The sequence below is a fragment of the Drosophila mauritiana genome, chromosome 2L (assembly GCF_004382145.1).
Source record: "Drosophila mauritiana strain mau12 chromosome 2L, ASM438214v1, whole genome shotgun sequence".
Taxonomy (NCBI): Eukaryota; Metazoa; Arthropoda; class Insecta; order Diptera; family Drosophilidae; genus Drosophila; species Drosophila mauritiana.
Genome location: NC_046667.1, coordinates 21,726,764 through 21,751,441, shown reverse-complemented (window position 1 = coordinate 21,751,441; position 24,678 = coordinate 21,726,764). Strand labels below are relative to the sequence as shown.

General features: G+C 38.9%; 3 protein-coding genes across 17 annotated transcripts in view; 1 reads left to right on the top strand and 2 right to left on the bottom strand.

Moving 5' to 3' along the window:
* Positions 1-4,654: 4,654 nt before the first annotated feature.
* Positions 4,655-7,499, top strand: LOC117135237 (zinc finger protein 93). 2 transcript variants are annotated; one of them, XM_033295375.1, is made up of 7 exons: positions 4,655-4,918; positions 5,144-5,407; positions 5,485-5,685; positions 5,739-6,168; positions 6,224-6,497; positions 6,547-6,750; positions 6,812-7,499. In XM_033295375.1, exons 2-7 carry the CDS (start codon positions 5,252-5,254, stop codon positions 7,245-7,247), a joined length of 1,701 nt encoding a protein of 566 aa, XP_033151266.1. In that variant the 5' UTR covers positions 4,655-4,918; positions 5,144-5,251; the 3' UTR covers positions 7,248-7,499. The 2 variants fall into 2 exon arrangements, with proteins under 2 accessions (XP_033151266.1, XP_033151275.1); XM_033295384.1 differs by having other exon boundaries at positions 4,657-4,918; positions 6,562-6,750.
* Positions 7,500-10,332: 2,833 nt separating this feature from the next.
* The window catches only part of LOC117135175, a 35,057-nt gene continuing 20,711 nt past the window's right edge, over positions 10,333-24,678 (bottom strand). For 6 of the 14 annotated variants that reach the window (XM_033295287.1, XM_033295244.1, XM_033295252.1 and 3 more), the window contains exons 6-10: positions 19,280-19,890; positions 17,285-17,479; positions 15,410-15,618; positions 13,722-13,871; positions 10,594-11,903 (exon numbers count right to left, since the gene is read on the bottom strand). In XM_033295287.1, coding sequence (XP_033151178.1) covers positions 10,594-11,903; positions 13,722-13,871; positions 15,410-15,618; positions 17,285-17,479; positions 19,280-19,890 — 2,475 coding nt within the window. Of the gene's footprint in view, positions 11,904-13,711; positions 13,872-15,409; positions 15,619-17,284; positions 17,480-19,279; positions 19,891-24,678 lie in introns of all 14 variants that reach the window. The other 8 variants (XM_033295296.1, XM_033295304.1, XM_033295315.1 and 5 more) reach the window with 8 other exon arrangements.
* Positions 22,606-23,601, bottom strand: LOC117135248. The gene has a single exon (XM_033295396.1). It carries the CDS (start codon positions 23,420-23,422, stop codon positions 22,682-22,684), a length of 741 nt encoding a protein of 246 aa, XP_033151287.1. The 5' UTR covers positions 23,423-23,601; the 3' UTR covers positions 22,606-22,681.

Here is a 24,678-nt window from a genome sequence, read left to right as displayed (position 1 = left end):
CTGCACAGTACCTCCAACGGACAGGTGGAGCATTTCCACAGCACGTTGCTGGAGCAAGCCAGGTGCATAAATTTAGACAAAGGCATAAGAAAACGCCTCGCGGCAGACTAGGGTATTCGAGGTTGGTGAAAAGGTGTTGGTAAAAACCAACCGAAGACTCGGCAACAAGCTCAGCCGTTGTGCGAGGAAAAAGCTGCAGAAGCGGACATGGGGACCACGGTCCTTATTGAAGGGAGGGTGGTCCACAATTTAAAATGACGTGCTCAGTAGCGAGATCCGCGTACTGCTTAATTTTATGGTAAATTTCTTAGCCACTTGGCGCAATTTGTATTAGATCTAAACCTAGCGCCATCCGCGCATATTCCGCGCGTATTCTTAAGCATTTTTCTTAGTATCGGTGTTGGGTTCCCTATTGATTACAAAACAGAAAAATCAATCATTTAAACTTTCACCCACAGGACCAATCTTATCCTTTTCGTGTATCTTTCACTGGCATCGGCGCACATCACCGATTATTCGCGCGCCAAATACATTCCCATAGTCGACGGCCAGATCTTGGTGTGGGAGAATTCTGCCTATGTAAGGCACTCCGCAAATCTTTCGGAGTACGCACGTGTGGCAGAGGAGACGGTCGGCATGCTCGATCAATTTCCACAATCACACATGAGAAATCTGCTGAGCGTAAATTCAGGTCCCCTCCGGGACTTGCTGGATGCCTGGAATTCCTGGGCTCCATACTGAAGGTTGTAGCCGGCACACCTGATGCCGGTGATTTAGAAAAGAGTAGGGTTTTAGAGGCGAACAATAGGCAAATAGAAATTAATACCAAAATCCAGATTCAAATCAATAAACTAACTGCCACCGTCAACCTAATCCTCAAGACAGCAAAAGAGTCGCAAATTGACACCGTTCACTCAAAGACACTAGAATAACAAGATGCGTAACGGCCATACAAATTTTTGGCACGCGATTTTTTGGCCGTGGCTCTAGAGGTGGCTCCAGGCTCTCTTGAGTTTTTGTTCGAGAGAGAAAGAGCGGAGAGCGCTACAGCAAACAGCTCTTTTCTACGCATACAGTGATAACATACAACTGTATGTGTGCACACGTATGCTCATGTATTGTAAATTTGACAAAATATGCCCTTTACCTTAGAAGTTCGTTGACTTTAAATCTATATTATTTTTTATCAATTGGCACCATGCGAAAATTTCTTGTTTTGCATTGCCTTAACGTTATTATTATTTAAATAAAGCTTAGAAATAGTAATAGACGAATCTATGTACATCACAAAATAAATTTCGAAAATGACTTTATATTAGAATACTTGTCATTAGGGTATTCAGCTTGCGGCGTGAGAAAAATTAATAAGGCAATGATTGTTGAGTGCTTGTGTCCGCACTTCGTGCCTGACGATATGACTTTTGCAACGAACTGTTTTCATATTTTTATTTATTTTATTAATTTTTATTTTCTACTACGTATTATTATTTTTTATGAAATATTATTATGAAATATTATTATTTTTATTATTTATTAATAAAATTATTATTTTTATTATTTATTAATAAAATTATTATTTTAATTATTTATTAATAAAATTATTATTTTTTTATGAAATTAAAAAATAATTATTATTTTTATGAAATATTTATTTCTCAATGTTATGTCTTCTTTTTGGAAAATTTATGTTTCAAATTACAGTAGTTATAATAATTTCCTTTGTATTTGCTTTAATTATTTAGTATACTTATTAAGTCATTTGACTTAATATGATGTATGTAAATGAACCATTTTTATTATTTAAGATGCGCATTATATTCAGCTTATATTACAAATAATTAATTAACATAACATAATATAAATAAAATAAGAATAAAATATAAATATGTAAACGGTAGCTAATTCGAGCGGCGATTTTAACAAACGAATATAAAAAACTTTAAAATTATAATAGTCAGGGAATTATTATTTTATTTCATCATATTGCTACGAAATTGGCCACAACTCCAAATATGTAAATTCGTTTCTTCGATCAGAATTGATTTCGGCCCGAAAATCGTCTTCTAGCACAACACGCACACATATACGTGTTCTCGTCTCTTGTTTTTACTCACACAAGCAAGCGAATTCTATTTTTACATTTCTTACGCTCTCAGCGTGAGCGAGCGAAAAGAGAGCAAATTTGGCCTTCACCAAAAAAGTGGCTGCATAGTCCCAAACGAATGTATGCCTGTTACGCATCTTGTTATTCTAGTGTCTTTGGTCAAAGCTTGCACCCCATCAACCAGCGCCACCTTCTGCCGGCTCACATCACATGCGCGGGAGAACTTCATGCAGGCGGCGCGGCACACTGTGAAATACAACCCAGCAGCCTGGATCCCATCCAGGCGGGGTGTGGTAGCTAACTTAAGTTAACGTAGCTACGGCGAGCGTGTGAAATACGGCAACAACGGCATTCTGGGGGGTAGTTAACTTAAGTTAACGTCGCTACGGCATATTTGCGTGGCCGCGACGAATATGAAACCGCAACAATGTGTTTCGCTTTCATTCTAGCTCGAAAATTGAATTCTTGCATTTATCTATTCTATTCTTTTCTACCAAAGACACTAGAATAACAAGATGCGTAACGGCCATAAATTGGTTTGGCACTATGCAGCTACTTTTTTGGTGAAGGCCAAAATTTCTCTCTTTCCGCTCGCTTACGCTGAGAGCGTAAGAAATCTAAAAATATAATTTGCTTGCTTGTGTAAGTAAAAACAATAGACGAGAACGCGTATTTGTGTGCGTACGTACGTGTGCTAGAAGACGATTTTCGGGCCGAAATCAATTCTGTTTCTTCGATCATATGTATTTGGAGTTTTGGCCAATTTCGTAGCAATATGACTATTATAATTTTAAATATTTTTAAATTCGTTTGTTAAAATTTATACATATTTATATTTATGTTGATAATTAATTATGTGTAATATATATAACATTCATTATTTATATAAGACCGTAATGAGAAAGCACTACTGTCACTTAATGCATTGCTCAACAATACATTTTTTTATACACATTTGTTTTTTATTATTTTTAAATATATTTCAAAATATGTGTATGTTACAAATATTAAAAAAAGGGTGCCTTTAGTTTCCCGAAGTCCGAGTCTATTAAGTAATAAAAATGTATAAAATAAATAAAAATATGAAAACTGTGTATTGCAAAAGTGTGGACAAAAGCACTCAACAATCATTGCCTTATTAATTTTTCACACATCGCAAGCTGAAATCTCTAATGACAAATATTCTAATATAAAGTCATTTTTGAAGTTTGTTTTGTAATATTATGTACATAGATTCGGTTATTACTATTTCTAAGCTATATTTAAGAACGTTAAGGCATTGCAAAACAAGAATTTTTCAAATGGTGCCAATTTATCATAGATATAGATTTAAAGTTTAAGAACTTCTAAGGTGAAGGGCATATTTTGTCAAATTTACAATGCGTGAGCATCGTGGGCACACGTGGGACAGTTGTCTGCTGTCATTGTATGCGTAGAAAAGAGCTGTTCGCTGTATAGCTCTCCGCTCTGTCGCACTTGAACAAAAATTCGAGAAAGCCTGGAGCAACTTCGAGAGCAACGCCGAAAAAATCATGTGCCAAAAAATCGTATGTAGTTTACGCATCTTGTTATTCTAGTGTCTTTGACCTGGCCATATCTGTATAAACACCTCGATCCCAGTAACTATAAAAGATATAATTTGGAGACTAAGCATGCAGCTTCCAAACATTTGTTACCATACGTTGCCCCGCCTACTCAAACGCGCACCCTGTTGAAAAGTTTTTTGATATATTATCATATATTGATTTACAAGACTAATTTATATAGATTTGCAAAAAAAACGTTCTTCTAAATATATATAACACCTTCTTTTACATGTTACATAATTTAGCTAAAACCAATACAACATAATCGTTGGAAATCACTGAAGCTGAAATCTTCAAACACCAATCACACACTCGAAGAACTCTGTTCATCCAGAATCTTGATATCAATACCAAAACGTATGCGTGCTTTAAGTCACTACGTGGGGTTGCAATATCATAAAAAATCTGTTGTCCCCTAACTCAGCATTCATATAATATTAATGGTGGTGCAATTGCATTGCTAAGTGAAAAAACTTGTGACTTAGAAACAAGTCCATTACTTCGAGTGAAAAAGTTAAATAAGAATTCCTAAGAGACTGAAGTATACAAAATTAAGTACGTTTTATATGGTAACTTTATGGAATATTTTATTAACATTAACCCATGCACCTACACTGTTACCTTAGCTTGTAGAATACTTCAAGTTTATTCTCAATAAATTTAAAACGTGTTTTGAACGCAGGTCAACACAAAAAATTTTTATTGCAAAAGCTAATAACAACCAGATTCTACTGATCATAAGGTCTGCATTTTAAGTAGGAGACAAAATATAGCTGTGTTGATGTAACCCAAGTTACGAAGTACGAAAAGTACATCAGAATATTTAAGTTTTCTGAACTATCGAATAAGTGTGAAAAGACTCTAAGAAAACCAACCAGTTCTTTGTGAATTTTGGTATATTTTCGAGGGCAATGTGTATTACAATGAGTAGTGAAACGGTCACACTTTTAAAAAGTAGAACTGCTGCTCGTCTGCTCTCTCTTTGAGCGTTGTTCTGTCTCCATCTCTCTTTAGCAATCGTAAAAAATGATGGGCTGAAAGTTAAAGTGCTGGAATTTGTTAGAAAAAGATAACACTATTTAAATATATATATTGTATTATTCAAAACAATATATCGTTAAAATACGTTATCAATCCACGAATACAATTTTACACCAACTCAAATCTTAACAATTTTATTGTGGAGGAGGCAAAACGCAATTTATGGTGTGGTCCGGTTGCGTAAAAGGTAATATTAATAATGAAAAAAATAACACAGTATTGTATGATAATAAAACGAAGGTGATTTAGATACTAGAGTCTGTTAATGTAAAGAGCTGCTGCATTAAACGTTCGTCTGTGTATGTTTTGTGTCGCGTATGTACATATATTTTGTCTCACCGTCGCCATTTTTAATCAGTCGTTTTCGCTGGGTTCCTATGACACTATATTCATCTCTTTTTCTCTTTTATAGAATTAGCGTCGCGTGATGCAGTGTTGAAAAGCGCGACGGAGCTGCAGTAAATAAAAGGCCAACGTATGATAAAAGTTAATTGTCAAGCATAAGCGACTTTTGGGCACCATGGAAGACCTTACCAAAAACATTATCTTCACAAATGCCATTAATGGGCAGCCGGCCACAATACAGTACCAGACGGCGGATGGCACCATTCTTAAACAGCCCAAAATAGAGGGCCAAAAAACGGAGCAGCAGCCTACCTTCTATTACACGACAAATGTAAGTACTATACCTATACTTACTATATGTTAATGGTGCTGACGTATTATATTATATATTATATTGTCTTCACATAGGGCAATGGCGGTACCGTCAATCTCGCGCAGCTGGCCACCACAGACGACAATAAGACGTGTTATATAGCCCAGCCCGTGGGCGGATACAACTACGCCCTGGTCAACGGAATGCCTCTCAATCAGGGTGCAGCTCTTGGCATCGCCACGGTAGACGCACAAGGCCGCATCCAGATAGTCAATCAAAATAAGCCAATTGCAGCTGTATGTAAATGGAGGTCTCGTTAACCAAAGCCTAAAGCTTTTCTTCTTTGCAGAACACCATATCCAACATAAGCTTTAAGTGTGACGTATGTTCAGATATGTTCCCCCATTTGGCACTGCTTAATGCTCATAAGCGGATGCATACAGACGGGGAACAGCAGCAACAACAACAGCATAACGCCCAAGCGGGCGGCGATTCTATTGCCGTGGTCAGCGCGCAGGGGCTTGTGCAGGCACAGAACATCATTGGAAATGGTCAGATGGGTCAGATACAGATTGTGTCTTCTGACACGCTGGAGCCAGTTCAGCAATCTGTAATGCAGCAACAGCAACATGAGTCAAAGGCAAGCAAGTGCATAACTTGCGGAAGCTCTATGCTGCAGCAGTCCAAACGCAAAGGTCCAAAGCAGGTGCGCTGCGAGTCCTGCATGCAGGCTGAACAAACAGCGCAACAACAGCAACAGCTCTTCGTCGCCCAAGACGGTAGTTGTGAAAGTTTGCATTTCCAATGCACCATAACTAACTTCATCTTTTGCAGGTCAAATGGCGCATCCCGTGCAAATCATATCAACGACTCCTCAGGCCCAAGCACAACTTCAGCAAATTGTGGCTGCACAGACTGGCGGTACAACGCCAAAGCGAGAGGCGAGCAGTGGGCCTGGCCACCATCCTGTGAAAAAACGAAATTCCCAGCAGATGACCAAATGCCAGAAATGCAATGGCTCCGGCGTGGTGCTAGTGGGACAGCACTCGCACGCTTCGCACAGCGGGGTAGGCGGATCGGTGAAGCAATCAGTTACTGTTAAAACTGAGTGAGTATAAAATGAAATTGCAACCTTATCCTACGCTAACAAAACCAAGGTGTTTGTCCTGCAGAAATCCGTCCAAACCCTTCAGTTGTAATATATGCGGTGGTCTGTTTTCACGTTACTCAAGTCTGTGGTCCCATAAAAAGCTACACAGCGGTGAAAAAAACTACAAGTGCAGCATATGTGGGTTGGCTTTTGCTAAAGCCGTGTATTTAAAAAATCACGCGCGTATTCATACAGGCGAGAAACCCTATAAGTAATACCGATCTTCTACTTGAAATTAATCTCTTTATACTAAATGCGTTATTTTTATATAGATGCCAAACCTGCGGCATGCAGTTTTCACAGTCACCACATCTCAAGAACCATGAACGCACGCACAGTGGCGAGCGACCCTATGTGTGCGGTGTTTGCGACAAAGGATTTGCGCGCCACGCTACTCTTTGGAATCATAGGCGCATTCACACGGGCGAAAAGCCATACAAGTGTGAAATTTGTGGCTCGGCCTTTTCTCAGGCGGCGCACCTTAAGAACCACGCAAAGGTACACTCCGGAGAAAAGCCCTACAAGTGCGAGATTTGCTCTGCAGCATTCGCTGATCGTTTTGCACTCAAGCGTCACCGCGGCATACACCAAAAGTACGGCCAAACAGCGCCTCGTCAGACCAGCAGCGATGGGATGATAGTGCATAAGCAGGAGATTCCTGACATGGAGGATGAGGCCCAACAGGAAGTGATTATCGGTGGGTTATAGATAGTTTAAATGCAGAGGTGACAGGCAGCTTAAGGAAGTCAGAGACACTGCTTAGCTTCAGTTTATCGAGCGTTACTATGATCATCTGCCTCCACCTATGCTAACCCCAGAACCACCTCTGCGGGCGCATATCTCACCACAATGATATTAAAGAATAGACAAACGATATTCCATCGTTAACACTTCAGCTGCATATGTCCTTTCTGCACTTTCATGTGAGATCTTCAAAAATGGGCGAAACCCAAAAACGCTTTTTACGATAAGCATACAAATGAACCTAATTTATTTGATAGCTTGTATAATATACTTAAACATCTTTAAACATTAAACGCATATATGTATAGGCATCGTATTTTTAAGTGTTATAGGCTATTCTCTTATAAAAATTGTAGGTGTAAAATATGGATTTATTAGGTGACGATACGAGCAAATCCGATACGTATGAATATGCACAGGTAATAACACACACATATAAGTTGAAAGTTATAAGCTTAAATATATTTTAATTAAATATATCTACTATAAGTATGTATTAAATAATGCATAAAATCAAATAAATATTTGAATAAAATACAATTTTTTACTAACCTACTCCAATTGCAAGTGCCTTAACCAAGAATTTAGAGGGAAATAGAAATAGGCACATTTTCCACCGCTTTCATCGTCTTATGGGTTTTTATAATTCATGTAAGCACCTTTTTACTTTAAATTTATTTTTGTTAGTGTTTTGCCAAGTTCATCTTATTCTTACGTGAACCTATAAGGTCAGCAAATTTGAATATCGGTAATGAATATAATAAATAAATACACGAAACTTTAAATATTCGTAGACATAAGAGTAAAATAAAGTTAAAATTTTTCGAAAATCAGATTATTATTACTGCTGTCTTTTTACAAAAAAAAATTCGTGCTGTTGATTTGTAAAAGGGACGCACTTTCAAACATATTATTTTTATTTTTTTGGGAATTACATGTTAGAAATAAAATATTTTTACATATGTAGTAAAGTTGTGAAGTGGCAACGAATTTTTTACAATAATGCAAGCCAAGTGTTTAATAATTAGGATTCATGGCTTGTATTATAGAGCAAAAAAGCTTTAAATTGAAATTAGGTTTGGTTATTGGGAAATTAACAATGCAATGCACTGAAGATGTATTTACGAATATGGACTCTGCTTAATGACCATTTTTGAATTTGCAGTCATTACAAACTTATATATACTCATACAAACTAATATACACACATAAGATTATTCAAGAATGAATATGTTTTAGTTACACGCGATTGTAGTTTTTTTCTTTAAATGTTGATTGCATGCACTATGCAATCATGTGTATATATTCACGATTATATAGGAAGATCTGTGTCTGTGGTTGGTCCACGTTTTATTTTAATAATTCTGCTACTGCTTAAAAACTAAAATCGTTACAAAGTTACGGAAAGGATGTGTTTAATAGTTGTATGCCTTTTATTCATGTTAATAATTTTCAAATTTTAAAACAAATTATTTTTAAGCTTTGGATAAACAATATAAGCAACATTTAAAATAGATGTTGTGTATATGTTCAAAACATAACAAAAATACACATTTTAAGCATTTTTTTTTTTCCGTAATTTCTTGTCCTTTTTATTTTTTTGAAACATAAACATTTTAAATTTAACTCGCTCCTCAAGCTTAAATTTTACGTCGCGCAAGAATGTAATTATACGATTTTGTAGTAACATTTTCATTTAAATAACGATGTTATTGGTTTATTTTTGTCATTTTGTTGAACCCAACTTGGCTCTTTAGTATTTATTATATATTGTAGCTTAACAACGATTTCATTTTTCTACCGCCTACCCTGCCAACCGTCACTCACCCACTAAATTCAAAAGAATTAAAAGTCCTAGCCAAAGCCCGATCCTTCTGTTATGCAGCCTTGGACAAGAATCAAGTTAAACAAAACTGGCGAGGGCCACCTCATGTATTACAACAGTATGCCAAAACAACCGAAATATCCTATCCAGAATGACGGTCCTTATGCGGTTAAAAGCAATAACAGAAAAGCAATTTCAACAGTTACCCACATGAATGATTACTTCTCGGCATAAATAATTTAAGCTTTACATAAATCATTTTATTACAAATAAGTGCGCATGTAAAATGGCTGTTCTAGTTGCATTGTGATATGGTGATATTTTTAATGCTGTCTGTCGACTTAATGCTTTGGGTACCACTTTTTTGTCAAGCTCGCTTTCATGAAAACCCATTCATTAGCGAGATAAAAGTGAAAACCCGGTTTAGAAGGCAGACACACTATTGCGTCTATTCATTCAAGCTTGTATGAGTTTGCTGTTATTTTAAAGTAACCTTTTACTTTTTTGGAGCAAATTCCGGCGGAAGTAGTTCTTTTAGAGATTATTGTTTTTAGCCGAGGTTCTTAGGATTATTTTGTTGGTAACTTTTCTTTAAAAGATCTGCAGTAATTTAAGCTAAATGTATTTGGTTCACAGTCCTCTCAGTCAAATACTTATTAATCAAACAACTTTCAAATCCTTTTTTAATTTACTTTTCGAGCTAGAGAACTTGCTCTTTTGATGGTTTTACTAACTATAAAAAGAAATCTAACACAAAACAAGAGATAACTATGGTCGACGTCCCCAGATATCAGATACCAGTTACTCAACTATTGGAAATGCGAACGCTAAATTTTTTATAAAAATGTTTTTGGGATGGGATATTGATAGATATTGGTGAAGAATAAGAGGCAGTTGTGGGCGTGGCAGCATGGGTCAACAAACTTGATCTGCTGCGGGTATGTCTCTAGATCTGAAAGCTTAATCTCCACCTTCTAGCTTTTATAGTTCCTAAGATCTCGACGTTCATACGGACGGACAGGTCCAGTTCGACGCGGCTATTGATCTTTGTCGAAATATAGTCGAAATCTACTTTTTAACGAATCTGGTATAACCTTTTATTCTACGTGTAACGGGCATTTATAATAACTCTTTAGCTGTTTAAATAATTTTTGGGATTTATTGTTTGATTGATTTATGGTTTTCGCGATTTTGATTTATGTGAGCAATAATTGAATTTCAGCGTTTATAGGGCTACGGCCAAAGTATTTATTTTTTAACTCCTTCCTTAGCTCTAGTGGAATAAAATAAACGTATTTAGCCACATTTTAGGTTGAAAATATAATAATAATAATTTTAAAAATCAGATTCGAATAATGCTTTTTACATGCGGGTACTTTCTATGGGACACCCCAAGGTGTCGTTGAAATGGCTGGAATGAAAGGAGTGAGCGTTGCCATCGTTTGCTCTCCGAAGCTCATTGTTTTCATTTTTGTAGGCTCTTAATCAACTGTCTCTGGACTTGGTTTTGAAAATCTGATCATCGCCTAGTTCCAGTTGCACGAGAGCCGCAGGAGATCCTACATCTATGGTAGTAACTCGATTGCCGCCATCCGCTGCTGATGGAAGCTTCGTTAGTTCATTGTCCGTGTGCACCGCCATAATGATGCATACAAAGTTTTGGCCAGTTTGTGTGTCCCGTGGATGCAGTGTCACCGGATTAAACTTGTCACTCTGTCCCTCAGAGTACGTTTGCAGGCGCTCGAAGACCTCCGGATAGTGCTTGCTTAGCATGACGCCGCGCCTTATCAAAATTTCCAGAATATTTGAAAGGATCAGCTCTCTATTACTATGCTGTCCGGGATTGAAAGTTAGAATGAGGATTTCCGTCCGCTCCGGCACTGGCACAACAGACACCGGTTGCAGGAGCGCCGCCTGATGTTGCTCTAGTTCAGCCAGAACTGTCTTGCAGAGTTTCAGTTTGGCACAACGACTCACCAGTTGGCGTTCCCAGCGCACAGGTGCCTGTCCCATTCCCGGTGCCTCGGATACCACGCAAATAGCAACGTAAATGAGCATCTTGGTTTCCGGCTTGTACTCCGTGCTGAGCTTAAGAAGCTCTGAGTATAACTCCAGGCCCATCTCGGCGGGCATAAGGTCTGGCCAACGTACGTACGAAGCCTCCCCCATGCACTGGAACCCGTTCTTAATGAATCCTTCCGCCGCCTCGGCACTACGAAAAAGCACACGCACAACGCCACGTCCCTGAGAAAGGCTGCCTTTGCGGGCTAAAAGACTCAGATGGCGCTGCGAGTCGATGTCGTCCTTGCACGTGGCCAGCACCTGGCGACAAATATTGGAGGCACGCGAGTGCAGGCAAGCCTTCCGATGCTTCTCCCAGTGTGCCCGCCGACACTCACGCGAACAGTATAAATGGGAACAATTGTGACACGACTTGTAGAGCTTCTTTGCATCGCTGGGAGAGGTACTCTGGTCACACTTGCTGTTGCGGCAGCGAACATGTTGTCCCGATCCAAAGCCCGTCTTCGGTCCCTCGATGAGTTGCAGCTGTCCGCTTCCTGTTTCCGACCGTGTAGCTGCGAAGTCGGGGTCACCAAGCGATGCCCGCCGGCTCTCTTTGGGGTTATTTGGCTGGGCACTGTCTACAGCTTCAACTGAATGCGAGTTGGACGTATGGGGTTGCTCCTTGGAATATTGCTTTTCCTGCGTGGGGGCGTCGCCTTCACTCCGGCGACGAAGCCGCTGCTGCTCGGCGGCCGATTGCACCTCCAGCTGCTGCCGAGAAGCTGCGCCTGCTTTTATAAAATATATTTTTTCGGATTATTTACCCTTGGGTATTGGTAGTGTTTTAAAAGAACAACAAAGAGCATTCCATGGCGGAAGCCGGTATCCATACATATGTATGTAAATTAATGGAGTATATATTAAAGTAGTGCCATAATCAATTTACACAACATATGTTTCTAGGTAAACATAAACGTAAACATAAGGAAAGATCACACGCATTATTTTTTCTTGATCAAATTCTTTTCTAAAAATAAAAGGAAAAGTAGCGCCTTCGTCTAGTAATTAAAAAATAGAACGCAATAGCAAATATGAGTGCGGTGGATCTTATTTAAATTTATAATTTTAATAAAACCTATTTAATAATTTTGCTCTTTTGATATTTGGTCTCATGATATTTCTGGCATATCGCTGGAAATTGACGAGACAAATGATAAGATAAAAATGTGAAATGTAAATTGGAAAAGGGGTGGGAGTGGCAGTTTTGGGCAACATTTTGTGCGTTAGAGTGGGCAACTTTCTTACATGCTTAGTCTCAACTTGCTAGCTCTTAAAGACAGATGGACTTCCGTCCAGATCGACTTGGGTAGTGACCCAGAATACATAAACCGTTTCTTATATACTTCTCAACTAGTTATAACAATAAGGTGGAGTTACCTTATATTTCTGAAAATTTCTACCTATGCACTTTCACGGCTCATTCCCTAATCAAAGTCGCTTTTCCAAGAAACAACAACAGACTTAGATTTTTAGTAGTCACTTTCCGATTTCTCTGGGTTGCTTTGAGACTACGTGCCAGTCCACGTAGTCTAATGCATAATTAGAGAGGAGGAGTCGTTATTGCATTTGATTCTATTATCGGCACCTGTAAATTACATGGCGCTAAGTGGTCCACAGATGAAGTTTCATACGTTCTAGGGCCTTTAGTTAACTTACTTAACTCTATGAAAACTTATCTTAATCTAAGACATTTTGCAGGTAGTCAACTGGTCATGGGCTTCGTAACCAATGCTGAATTTCCTGGGCTGCGCCACTAGCTCGACATCAAATTAAAAATAATTAAAATATATACCTCATGAACGCTTAATGAGTACGTTTTATAAGTGAAGTAAACACTATGTTTCTTCGCTGAACTTTTAGTGTGTCGCTTAAAATCATAAAACCAGTCCACTGTGCACTGTGCATCTTTACTCAATACTTTAATCAAAAATGGTTCGGGTAAATGTGGGGAACCCAAACTAGATCTTGATAATTATATTTGTATATATATGGAACAGTGTCTTTTTTTAAAACTGCGTGTCAAAAAAGTCGGGGTTTCAAAAAAGTCGTACAACCAAAGTTTTTTATATCCCACTAATTAATAAAAAATTATTTTAGGACTTTAAAAAACTATCCAAATTCGTGTTTTTTTATATCCTTTAAATGACGATACGATATCAACAAATAAAAAACCAGCTTAATCAGGCAAATTTTCAAAAATTCTTTACACCTCTTTACACCATTCTTTCTATTGAACCACTATGTACTATGTAAGCTTTGTTTTGGACTGGCTTTTGATTGATGAATAGGATACATATAAGATAAGTTAATCAGGAGAATTTCAGAATTTGGTGTGTAGTAGTCGTCTTTGCTAACTCTTCTCGGCCAAAAGTCCCTACGTGGTCTTCCGACCACAGTAACGCTCTATATTTGAACATAGTACAAAGACGATATTTCGCAGTGATATTTTGTAAGATAAATTAAAAGCAAGCTAAAAAATTAATGATGTAAGTCCCTCTACCTAATATTGTTAATATTGTAATATTAAAAGTAAACTTACAGGTTCATACCTGTTGTCGCCGCATTGGGAGTGTAGCTGCTGTAGGAATTGCTGTTCTGGCCGGATAAGAAGGCAGTTGGTAGTCCTAATAGCGAGGCTAGTACATCTTCTAGCGAGGCGCTGCTTAACGACCGTTCGGGTGCTATATTACGTGTTGGTACTGTTAGTGGATTAAGCAGGCCAGGATATGATTTTGTTGGTTGTAAATAAATACCAAACAATTAAATTTGTAAGGAATGAAATAAATATCGCTGGCGATAAAATATCCAACAAACACACTTAAAATGAATTGTACTGTGATGTGTACTATGCCTGGTTATTAAACACAAAAACAACCTCAACGCCATACTCGAGTACCTCGACTATCATATACCCGTTACTCGCATTTTCTATGTGGACAGTAGTCATTTCAAAAAGCACGCTTTTAGATAAGAACAGTTTAATCTCTAATTTGATAATTTAATGCTTTAAGAGATATTGCCGTTCATACGGACGGACGAAGATCGGATGCTAACTATTCCAAGTGTACTCTTCAATGAATAACAGATATGAAAAATGATGGAAATAAACAAAATAATACCAGTTTATAATATAATTTGGACTTTATTATAGAAACAAATACCAAAGAGTAGTCCGATTTTGGGTAAAGTCATATTAAAATATAAAATGCACATAACTAACAAATCATATAAAGACATGCGTTCAATTTTATACTTAGTGGTCTCATTTTGGGTTTATTAATCAAATGGGCACATATTTAAAGTAATGATGGGTTTCTAGTTTTACTGCACCGACTGCAAAGTCCATGGGAAAACCAATATGTGTGTCTAACAATCGGTTAAGGACAAAATCGTGAGAACAAGGATTGCTTTCTTTTACATCGTACTAATCGGTCCTACTTTTTAAGTTGGGAAAATAAATTAGATCATAACTAAAATTTTTCTCGTTTGATTAAAAAAGATTAAAAGAAAGCATAAGTTAATATTTCGTTGTTTTAATTGAAATGTAAAAGAGTCATCATATATCCGTTAACTATCTGCTCATAAGTATTTGACGCAATTACGTCATGATACGCCATTAAAACTTTTATCGGCCAAAACTTGTAAAAATTGTGGGCGTTAAAATGATGGTGGGAAAGTGTTTTTCGTGACAGATATTAGAAAGAAGAACAAATGTCAATTTCAATATCAACAAATTATCCTTGCCAATGTTTTGAAACAGATTTGCATGCCTAATCTTATGGCGAGATCGCGAAGTTTATACAAATGGGAATACGGGCAGACATGCCGACATGGCAGACATCTTTATACCTGTTACATTCTTTTCCACGGATCCAGTTAATATTTACTGCAGAAGTAACGGATATAATCTTCTGCCCAAATCTACATTTTTCTATACCCGAAGCAAAGGCAAATCATGAGCATTCGATAAATAATTAAGAGAGCGAAACTTTCTGCTCCTTTGGAATTAATAATTTTATAATTAAATGTAAAACAATAGACACACTATAGAAGATAAATAATAATATTTTTTTGTGTTCATATAGGCTGATGATTTTTATACGGAAAAATAATTTACTGTTTAATTTACTGTTTGCAGATAGGCTACAAAAATGCCGTGCACCAAACAAAAAGCATAAACTGCCGGTTACCAGTATTTCTACTCTGGCAAGCTATCAAACTTGGATGGCGGACTCACCGCCACCGTTGCCGATACGATTCATTCCGTTCATGCGATGTGGCAGCTGACCAGCGGAGACTGCAGGTGACAGACCGACATCCAGATGCACTTGGTGCGGGTGGAGCTGCTGCTGCTTTCGTGCTAATTCTGGCGGACTGTTGTCAATAACGGGTGTTTGCGGTGAGTCCAGGGTCCGTGTACCAACAAAGCTGCTTTCCAGCCAGCACCTGCAGTTAGAAGGTACAAAAATGAGTGTGTTGATCAATATAAAAATCTCATATGAAACAACATTTTATAAAAAACATACTTAAAAGCAGGCTTCTTTAGGAAATGGATGGAATTTAAAACGATGTATTAGGGAAAATTAGACGGTTCGAAGAACTGGGTTACCTTATGAGAAAGAAACGAGTATATATCAGCCAATCAAAGGATTCTCAAAATCTGAGCTTGATACGGAAAAAGATATACCAGCAGCAGAAAGCAGAAAATTTACTAACAGCAATTGACTTTAGAGGTTGCACACAACTTCACATTGCTGATTAGTTACTTTCACTGATTATTGTTAGCTGCAAAAGACTTTATAAAGGACATAATGGTAAGAATAGCCTGTTACAAACATTTCTACCAATATAGTATACAGGCCAAGAACGTCTTCCTATGCATATTGGCTTGGAAACTAAAACTATAACAAAAAACTGAACTTTCACACAGCTTGTGACAAGTTTTACTTGTCTTGCCCGTTCATTTTTCAAATTTCTTTTATTTTATCAATATTCTGACATTTAAAATAAGATTGTTTCCCAAGAGTAAAGGTTTAAACGGAATGGTATCACTATATGAGCACAAAAATAAACCCAAAGCAATCGCTCCTATTAATTTTATTCAGCTAAAACGTGGTCAGTGCTATTTTTGTTACCGCCTCATTTAGCACGCTTTTGCAGAAAGTGCCCAAAAACAAAAAGAACCGTTACATTGAGAGAGCAAAAATCTTCTTGCTCAGAGAGACAACATATGCAACCTGACTTAAAAAAAAATAAACATTCAATACCTTTTTTAGGAAATCAACTTTCCACCTGCAGAAGTGCTATTATTTTAACCGCAGCTGTATGTACCAATGTAAATTGAATTGAATTGTATGTACATATATCCGGACCGATATATATGTGTACAATAAAATTATATTTTATTATATTTGATAACTTTTACAGGGTATCTGATGATAACAAAGGAAATGTGCAATGGGCAAAGGTGGAGCATTGGGCGAGGGTTAGAACACGAACACTCATTCTTTTAAAATATGTTGCAATAACAGTACAGTCTGATATTTTAAGTCCCTTATCGAGCAAATTTCTAGTGTAGTCTTTGAAATACCCGGACAGGTTATTGAAGTTGCCTTACAGGGGGCAAGATGGCAGATTTGGGTGGTTTGTGGCAGTTAAGTGGGCGTGCTTAAATGTTTGCCTACATATCGATAGAATCGAACAGACTACAGCGGGCTAAAGTTGCATCACCCCTGCGGCTTTATAACTTGACGCTTTTGCTCCAGGCGCTCTAATGACAGCCAACTGTGTTATTTGGAACCAAGAGAAATTTTTACAAAACAGAAGTAATTTAGTTTTTAAAAGCTGTTAGCTACACTAATCACAATGCTCACATAAACCAAGCACAAGTCTTACCTTTGGCTAAGAGGTGCATACTTTTACAGGTAGCTACGAATGGTGTATTTGTTGAATAATAAAATTAATAATGTGCATAGATATTGAGGATTTGAGGAGTGCTCTAAAACAACAGTTTGACACTCAGTGAACAGATAGCTAGGAATAGCTGAGCGATCTGTACCATACTGTAAACTTTTCTTTTCTTTTGGAAGACGGCTAGTAGCCGGTTATATACCTTGAATTTGGACTGGTAGAACGGCTCCGCGGATGTTGCGACTGCTGCTGGTCGTTCACGAAGTGAACGATGGCGGATGTGACTTCCTTAATGGAGCTTTGAATCTCTGTCGATACAGAATGTAAGGCGCGGGTTTCATTGTCTGCCCGTGTGGAGGGCGGAGTTGTCCGTTGGCTCAGCAGCGAATTGGCCAGACTGCAAAATAATAATATGAAAAGTCGAACGTGAACATTTTATATGATTTTTAGTTAAGATTTTTAGTTTTAGGTCGAAACAATAATACCTAATACAATAATACTTATTTCAATTACACATAATACTGTTCAAAAGAATTATTAATATAGACAAAGCTATAGCTGGTTCTGTGGACCATCAAATACCCGTTACAAAACTAGTGAAAGTTCTACGAAGCTATTATTAAAAATGTGTGGCATATAGATAGAAATTGACAAGACAAATATTACAATCAGAAAAGAGCATTACTAGAATCTCCATGCTCGAACTCAAATTTCTATCTCCTGAGATCAGAGCGTTAATACGGTGAGATATAACCAGATTCACACGAAGATTCGTTACTGGAATCTGAGTGCCTAACCTCAACTATCATGCTTTTAATGGATAACAGACATAACACTTTTTATACTCAACTATTACCTAACTTATACAATTGGAACTCAACCTAGGACGGTGGTCTTCATTAGTACTGATTAAAAAACATAAAACTGTATTATACCCGAATATACCCTCTACGAGTAGCATGTTGAAACTTATGTAATGGATTAGTTGAAATGTATGTAATAGGTAAAAATCGACTATAGCATTCTGTCCTGTTAGGAACTAGAGATAGGCTAGGATTCTTAAGCCGTGACACACTTCCTAAAACCCCGACAAGCCCTGAGAACTTTTACTTCCCACTCTGGCCATTAAAGCTCTAATATATACTAATATATTGTTCTCGTTTCGTTTTTAGGCCTCAATTTCACCGTGCTTGCTTTTAAGAATCGAGCTCGACCCACTCAAACAACGCCGAAGTCCCCCCGGCTCAGCTGCTCCTGGCCACTTACGCCGATGACACTGCCATGCTGGCGTCTCATCCTTCACTGCAAACTGCCTCCAACGCAGTCCAGGAATGGCTACATGCAATCGAAAAATGGACTGCCAAATGGAATGTGGCCATTAACTCCTCAAAGTCAGCCTGTGTAACTTTTTCCCTGCGACCCGGAACCTGCACAGATCTGACCTTCGATGGAAGCCCTATCACCAATGCTAGATCGCACTGCTACCTAGGAGTTCATCTAGATCGGAGACTGACCTGGAGGGCCCACATCACGTCGGTCAAATCTAAGTCACTGGCGAAGCTAAAAAAGCTCGACTGGCTCTTCCACTCCAGCAAACTTCAAATGAGCTCTAAGGCTCTTTTAGTCAAAGCCATTCTCGCTCCAACGTGGAGTTTTGCCATCCAGGTGTGGGGAACTGCCGCCAAATCCCAGCTTAATAGGCTCCGTGTGGTCCAGTCGAGAGCTGCACGTCACGCATCTGGGCTCCCCTGATACGTGACGAACATGGTCATCGAAAGAGATCTGAAAGTTACCCTTCTTGGGGATCAGATTAATTTCCACAGCAGCCGTTATGCCGACAGGCTTATGGCCCACCCGAACCGACTAGCAACTATCCTAGCTGATCCCATCTCCCTCCGAAGACTGAAGAGGGTACACCCCAGCGACCACCTTACCAGGAGGATAACATAACATATTACATTTTCTTTTGTACTTTATAATTAAGATACCACTTGGTCTCATTTATCTTTATCACACATTAGGTTAAGTTCAGAGGAATTACTGAACGATTCCTTTTGAAACCATAATAAATAGAATTAGAGAAAAGATTATCTTGAATCATTACAAAAATTGGTATTATATATGAGCAGCCATACTATAAGCAAGCAGCAAGAGTTCTGACCTCCATACCTTATGGTAATGGGTATTTGGAACCTACCGTTCGTGGGGCGTTCGCTGGGAGAGCTTCTCTGTGCTGCGCCAACCCAAATACGGCTGTCGGTAGGAATTGCGCAACAAGCCGCTGCCACTGGCCACAGACATAAAGCTGCTATTAATGGGCGCGCCGCGCGTAAAGCTTCCGCGCTGCGAGGCACCGGGAGACATCTGAGTGGAATTCAGATGCGAGGTAGACCAGCGAGTGGCACCCATACCTATCTGCACAGGTGCCGGACCGTGAATTGTCGTCGACCCACATGAATAGGAGCTTTGGCCGCCGTGATGGCTGTGCGCTGAGGGACTCATCAACAAAGGACTTCGGTCGGAGCGTTGAGATCCCAGCGAGCTGAGGGAAGTCGTCTTTGAGTTGAGCGCTTGCCAGCGCCCCGATTCCTGTGTGCGTTTGCGGGTAAAGTTGCCAGGTCGGTACCCACCGCCAGCCGCACTTGTGCATGCGTTTTCGCCATCTGCTGCCTTTTCGGGGCCTTTGCTGTAATGACGGAACCAGTCAGGAATATTAAGTCGCTGAAGCGACGCCTGGACGCGCAGTTGATGCTCGCTTAGTGCGCCTGGATTGTGGTCATGTGATTTCTGCAGTTCGTTTTCAGGGGGCTGTAATGGATGGAAAATGTAAACGGTGTATATAATTTTTAGTTCAATAGTTAAGTTAAAGAATCTAAATTTGTTCAAACCGAAAAACCGTTACACTGTAATACAAAATGCTCCATTTTACATTGGCTTAGAGCAAACGCAATAGTTAGATTACTATGCACATATTACTAATCTAGTTACAGAATTCCCTGAAGCAAGGTCTGTTTTCGGTATACCGATTGAAATTAACAAGACAAACGGAGGAAAATGAAAATATGCTTCAAAAGTGTGGGCGTGTCAGGCTTGGGCGGTTTGTAGGAGTTATAGTGGGCGTAGTGTCTCTGGATTCTGCATCTCAAATTTCAACGCTCTAGATTTTTTAGTTCCCGAAATCGATGTGTTCATACGGGCAGACGGACATGACCAGATCGACTACTGATCATGATCAGGAATATATATTTTTATATGGTCGGGAACTCTTCCTTCTTCCTGTTACAAACTTATCAACGAATCATATACTTGCCTTTTACTCTTACGGGTCTCAAAAAAAAAAAGACTTTTTTAAGTGGGGCCTGGTAGTTTTTGGCGACGTAGCTAATAATGTTGGTCCTGTGTTTGTTATTTTTCGAAATAACAAGGCAGCGTAACGGTTATCTGATAGTCGAATACACTTGCAGTAATTACAAATTAAGCAAAAGAGAATGCTATAGTCGACTTTCCCGACTATCAGATACCCGTTACTCAGCTAGTGGAAATCCGAATTCGACATTTCCTAATTTTTCTGGGATATCGATAGATATTGGGGAATAAAACGAGAAAAGCTGTAAAAATTGTTCAAAAGTGTGGGCGTGGCAGTTTTGGGCAATTAGAGCGTGCGTAAGAGTGGGAATGGCAACATGGGTCAACAAACTTGCGCTGCGTCTATGTCTCTAGAATCTAAAAGCTTTTATAGTTCCTGAGATCTCGACGTTCATACGGACGGACAAGGTCAAATCGGAATCGGCTATTGATCCGGATCAAGAATACATGCTTTATATGGTCGCAAACACTCCCTTCTACCGGTTACATACGTTTGAACGAATCTAGTATGCCCTTTTACTCTACGAGTAACGGATATAAAAAAGGCGTTCCAAACTTCCTTCTGAAATCAATATGCCCTCTGCAAGGGTAAACTAAAGTAGGGTAAGAGAACAGCGATTGGGTTAAGTTGGCAAATAGAGAAGAGGCAAGTCACACCCAAAAAGTTACCTTCGGACGGGGTGTACATAATTTTTGTTGTGAAAATAGCGCTCTAATTTATATGTATATGTATATGGTTTGAATCGAGGCATATTAAAAGAGCACACAACCTCAAAGGGTATGAGAAAGCAAAGCCATCGAAAACGCGTGAAAGGCACGCACCAACAGTACAACGCAAATGGAAAAGAAAGTGGGCATGCGAGTTGGCCATTGGTTTTAAAATTGATTTTTTAGGATGATACGCAAAGATGCAATTAAATAAATAAATTTGGCTTTTACTTGGTCAAACATGGCGCGAGAAACACAACACCGACACGCAAACACACTTGCGTCAGGCGCAGCACACACTAAGCGCCTTTTGCCAAGCCCCGCACGAGGAAATGTTTCGTGCTTGGACTTGTGGTAGATACTAGCGCGTTTTTTGCCAATTGGCCAGGAGGCAGCCGACCGAAATGGGGCCACAATTTCTGGAAGCTTTGGCGCATGGCAGACAGAAGGAGCTTTCCGATATTGCCTTTATGGCATCTCCGAGGAATGTAGGCAAAGGGATTCAAGGCTCGGTGCACGGAGCGCCCTGTATCAGGAGGGGTTCGTCTCTTATGGCAGCAACAGGCTGCCACCTCAGTGCCTAACTATCGGTGGGCGGAAATATTTAGGATATGGGGTGGCGTGAAAATGGTGTATGCTCGTCATTGTTAAAATTCCTAAAGCTTAATGCTTAATGGAGTTTTATGAGTTACAGTCCTGAGCGCATAGCATCACCAATGTCGAATTGTTATTGTGAACATTTCGTGATATATTAAAAGTAAGTATTCGTCATCATGGTTTCTTGCCATTTGGTCAGTTCCTAACGAACCTTTCTTGAAATTAGGTACATATGGCATTGGCTCAAAATACATTGAATTGAAGTAACCAATTAAACAAAACCCCCAAAAATGCTAAATGTTTTATAAAACCGTTGTGATACAAAGCTAATTAGCCATTTTCTATTAAAGCATTGTTTTTAAAATTTAGCCATTGATTCTGAACACCTTTGTTAGGTATTTGTAATTTAAAACTGCAAGGAACTTAAAATTTCCAAACTTTCGATATCACTGCGGAAGATATTGCGCATATTCCGCTGTGACATTTCCAAAAAAATTTCGGGAGAAAAAGTGGTAAGAGCATGGACGTACAATTAGGCGCTTAAAATACTTTTAATGTTAAATGGGCTTGCCTTGATAGAAGAAGTGGACGGAAACCTAATTACGTGTCTAAATGGAAGTAGTTCTCAGAACATATTTGAGGTATTTAAATCCGTGCAAATCTTTAGGACGTTTGAATTTGAAAAGTAGCCATTGTTCGCGACCTCAAATCTGAAGCTGGACAAGTGGGTCCTTGCATGGGCATGATTTAATGTCGCTAACTGGATTCGTTTACAAGCGCTTTTTCCATTCTCATATCCCGTATACGACAAAGATACGGAAAGATTTCCCATAATAATAATGATTTCTGGGCTTGTGGCAATTAACTTGAATGTATTGAAATGTTTTATAAACAAACCTACAAGATATTCTATACACAAAGAAGCTTATTATAATGTAAGATATCGAAGGGCCTTATCCAGAAAACTATGCTCAGCCGACCTTTTCTGACTAGTAGTAAGCCGTGGGAACTGGTGACTGATGTTCTCGCTGGATAACGTGTCACAATGTCCCTGTCGCTGCAGATGCTCGATGAGAGCGGGCTTCGCCCTATTTCTCTTTAACACCAAGTTAATTATGCGGGATCGCGTTGAAGAATATCTATTCTTCGGTTTGGCCTGGGAGCTCGCATGCACAAACGGTTTCCTCTTCCCTTCGGATTCTCCGGAGTCTATATCCAGATTGGAGATTCCAACGCAGCTACAGTAGGTGACGCTGCTGCGTGCTGAATACGAGGCACTTCCGTACGCTTCGTCATCACACATATTGTATTCGGGACAAGGTGTGTTGTCGCCCTGTGCAAAAATATGGCCAGAAACCGCATACGGTATGCACTTGGCCTCCAGATATAAGAGCGGCTCGTCAACGGCTTCCTCGGCTCTGGGTTTCGGACTGGAGCATCGTTCGTCCGCCAACTCAGTAATTCGAGCCTGTTGTAGTCTTTGCTCGCGCCGAAGCTGTCGTCGCTCGTGTCTCTCCTTCTCCAGGCGAGATATCGTTTCTAGACTCTCAATAAATAGGTTCAAGTCCTGCCGTCCAAAGCAGGCTGCGTCTAATGTGACGGTGGTGGACATTGACGAAATGTCCTTTAAATTCAGGTTCAGGAACTGTGTGCAGGTGAATGCTGACATACTGCTCAGATGTTTTAGAATGCTGATTGAAGAAGCGCTCTTGTCGGTAGGACAGTCTTTTAAGAACTGATGCTGGTTCTTAGCGCCCCGATCGTATTTATATGTAACAGGTAGGCAATTAGTTTCTCTTATTTCGCGGTTTACCGGCCTACATACCTGGACGCGAAAATGTTTTATACAGGTAGCAAATAACGGGAACCTAATGGAATTTCTTTAAATCCGTTTTAATGATAGGTTTTCCCTAATCAATACGTCCCAAGTGGGCCTACTCAAAATCAAAATTTTGCACACCCGGCAAAGCCAGCAAAGCTACCTGCTTGGCAAACGCGTTTACCATATGCTACCGAGCACACCTGGTGCACCTACTTAATCAAGAAGAAGAAATACGTGAAAAAATAAAAAATATATGGTGATATTGGCATAACATTATCCATTTCCTACAATTTTAAGACAATAATTATTTATTAACTAAATAATACGTTTCACAGGAAGAAAATAATATAAAATGGTGAATTTAATAACTTTCACTTGAATATATTATCTAGAATTCAGCAGCAAAAACAACAAGTGTCATTCTAAAAATGGCCGCTAAATATGATTTGATTTTTATAATCAAATTTATTGCCTTGCGCAATACTTTTTTCTGCACGCATACGAAAAGCAGCTTAGCAAAATGTACAGATAAATATGTGATTGTTTTTTCTTTGTTGAGGAAAAATCGTTTATCAAGCAGGGACCGTGTTATTGTCTCAATATCCCAATCCCAAAATAATCAGTTGATACAATTTGCCACTTTTAATTGAGGTTTATTCCAATACTAACACCATAGCTCGTTCGCAAACATTTGGCATCAGTGCTATGACTTAATATATGTATCCACACGAAAAGTGACTTTAAAAAACTAGCGTTATATGGTACACAAAAATTTGCATTATTAACATTATAACATTATTTTAGCATATCTATCGATCGATTGCAATATTAATATAAGGTGTCAATCCACGTTTATTTCAGTCCGAACTCAATAGTGTTAAAAAGATACGACGTTTTGGCTTGCTTGTCAAAAAGGTTGTCGAAATTTTCGACGGCGTTACGTTTTTAGTTACTTTCACGGCCAGAATGTTACCTCTTCTAAAATATCTACCAACGCTAGTGAAACCAATAACACGCTCCACGAAAACCACATACAAATTAAAATTAAATAGTGTGCAATTCAGTTCCCATGTTTTGTTTTTGAATTAGCCCTGGGCAATACG

What these genes read in the sequence shown, in the direction of transcription:
- LOC117135237 (XM_033295375.1), top strand. Translation starts at nt 5,252, where the DNA reads ATGGAAGACCTTACCAAAAACATTATCTTCACAAATGCCATTAATGGG. An exon ending in AAAATAAGCCAATTGCAGCT is followed by an intron (nt 5,686 to 5,738) that starts GTATGTAAATGG and finishes TCTTCTTTGCAG; the next exon opens with AACACCATATCCAACATAAG. An exon ending in TCAGTTACTGTTAAAACTGA is followed by an intron (nt 6,498 to 6,546) that starts GTGAGTATAAAA and finishes AACAAAACCAAG; the next exon opens with GTGTTTGTCCTGCAGAAATC.
- LOC117135248 (XM_033295396.1), bottom strand. Translation starts at nt 23,422, where the DNA reads ATGTCAGCATTCACCTGCACACAGTTCCTGAACCTGAATTTAAAGGAC.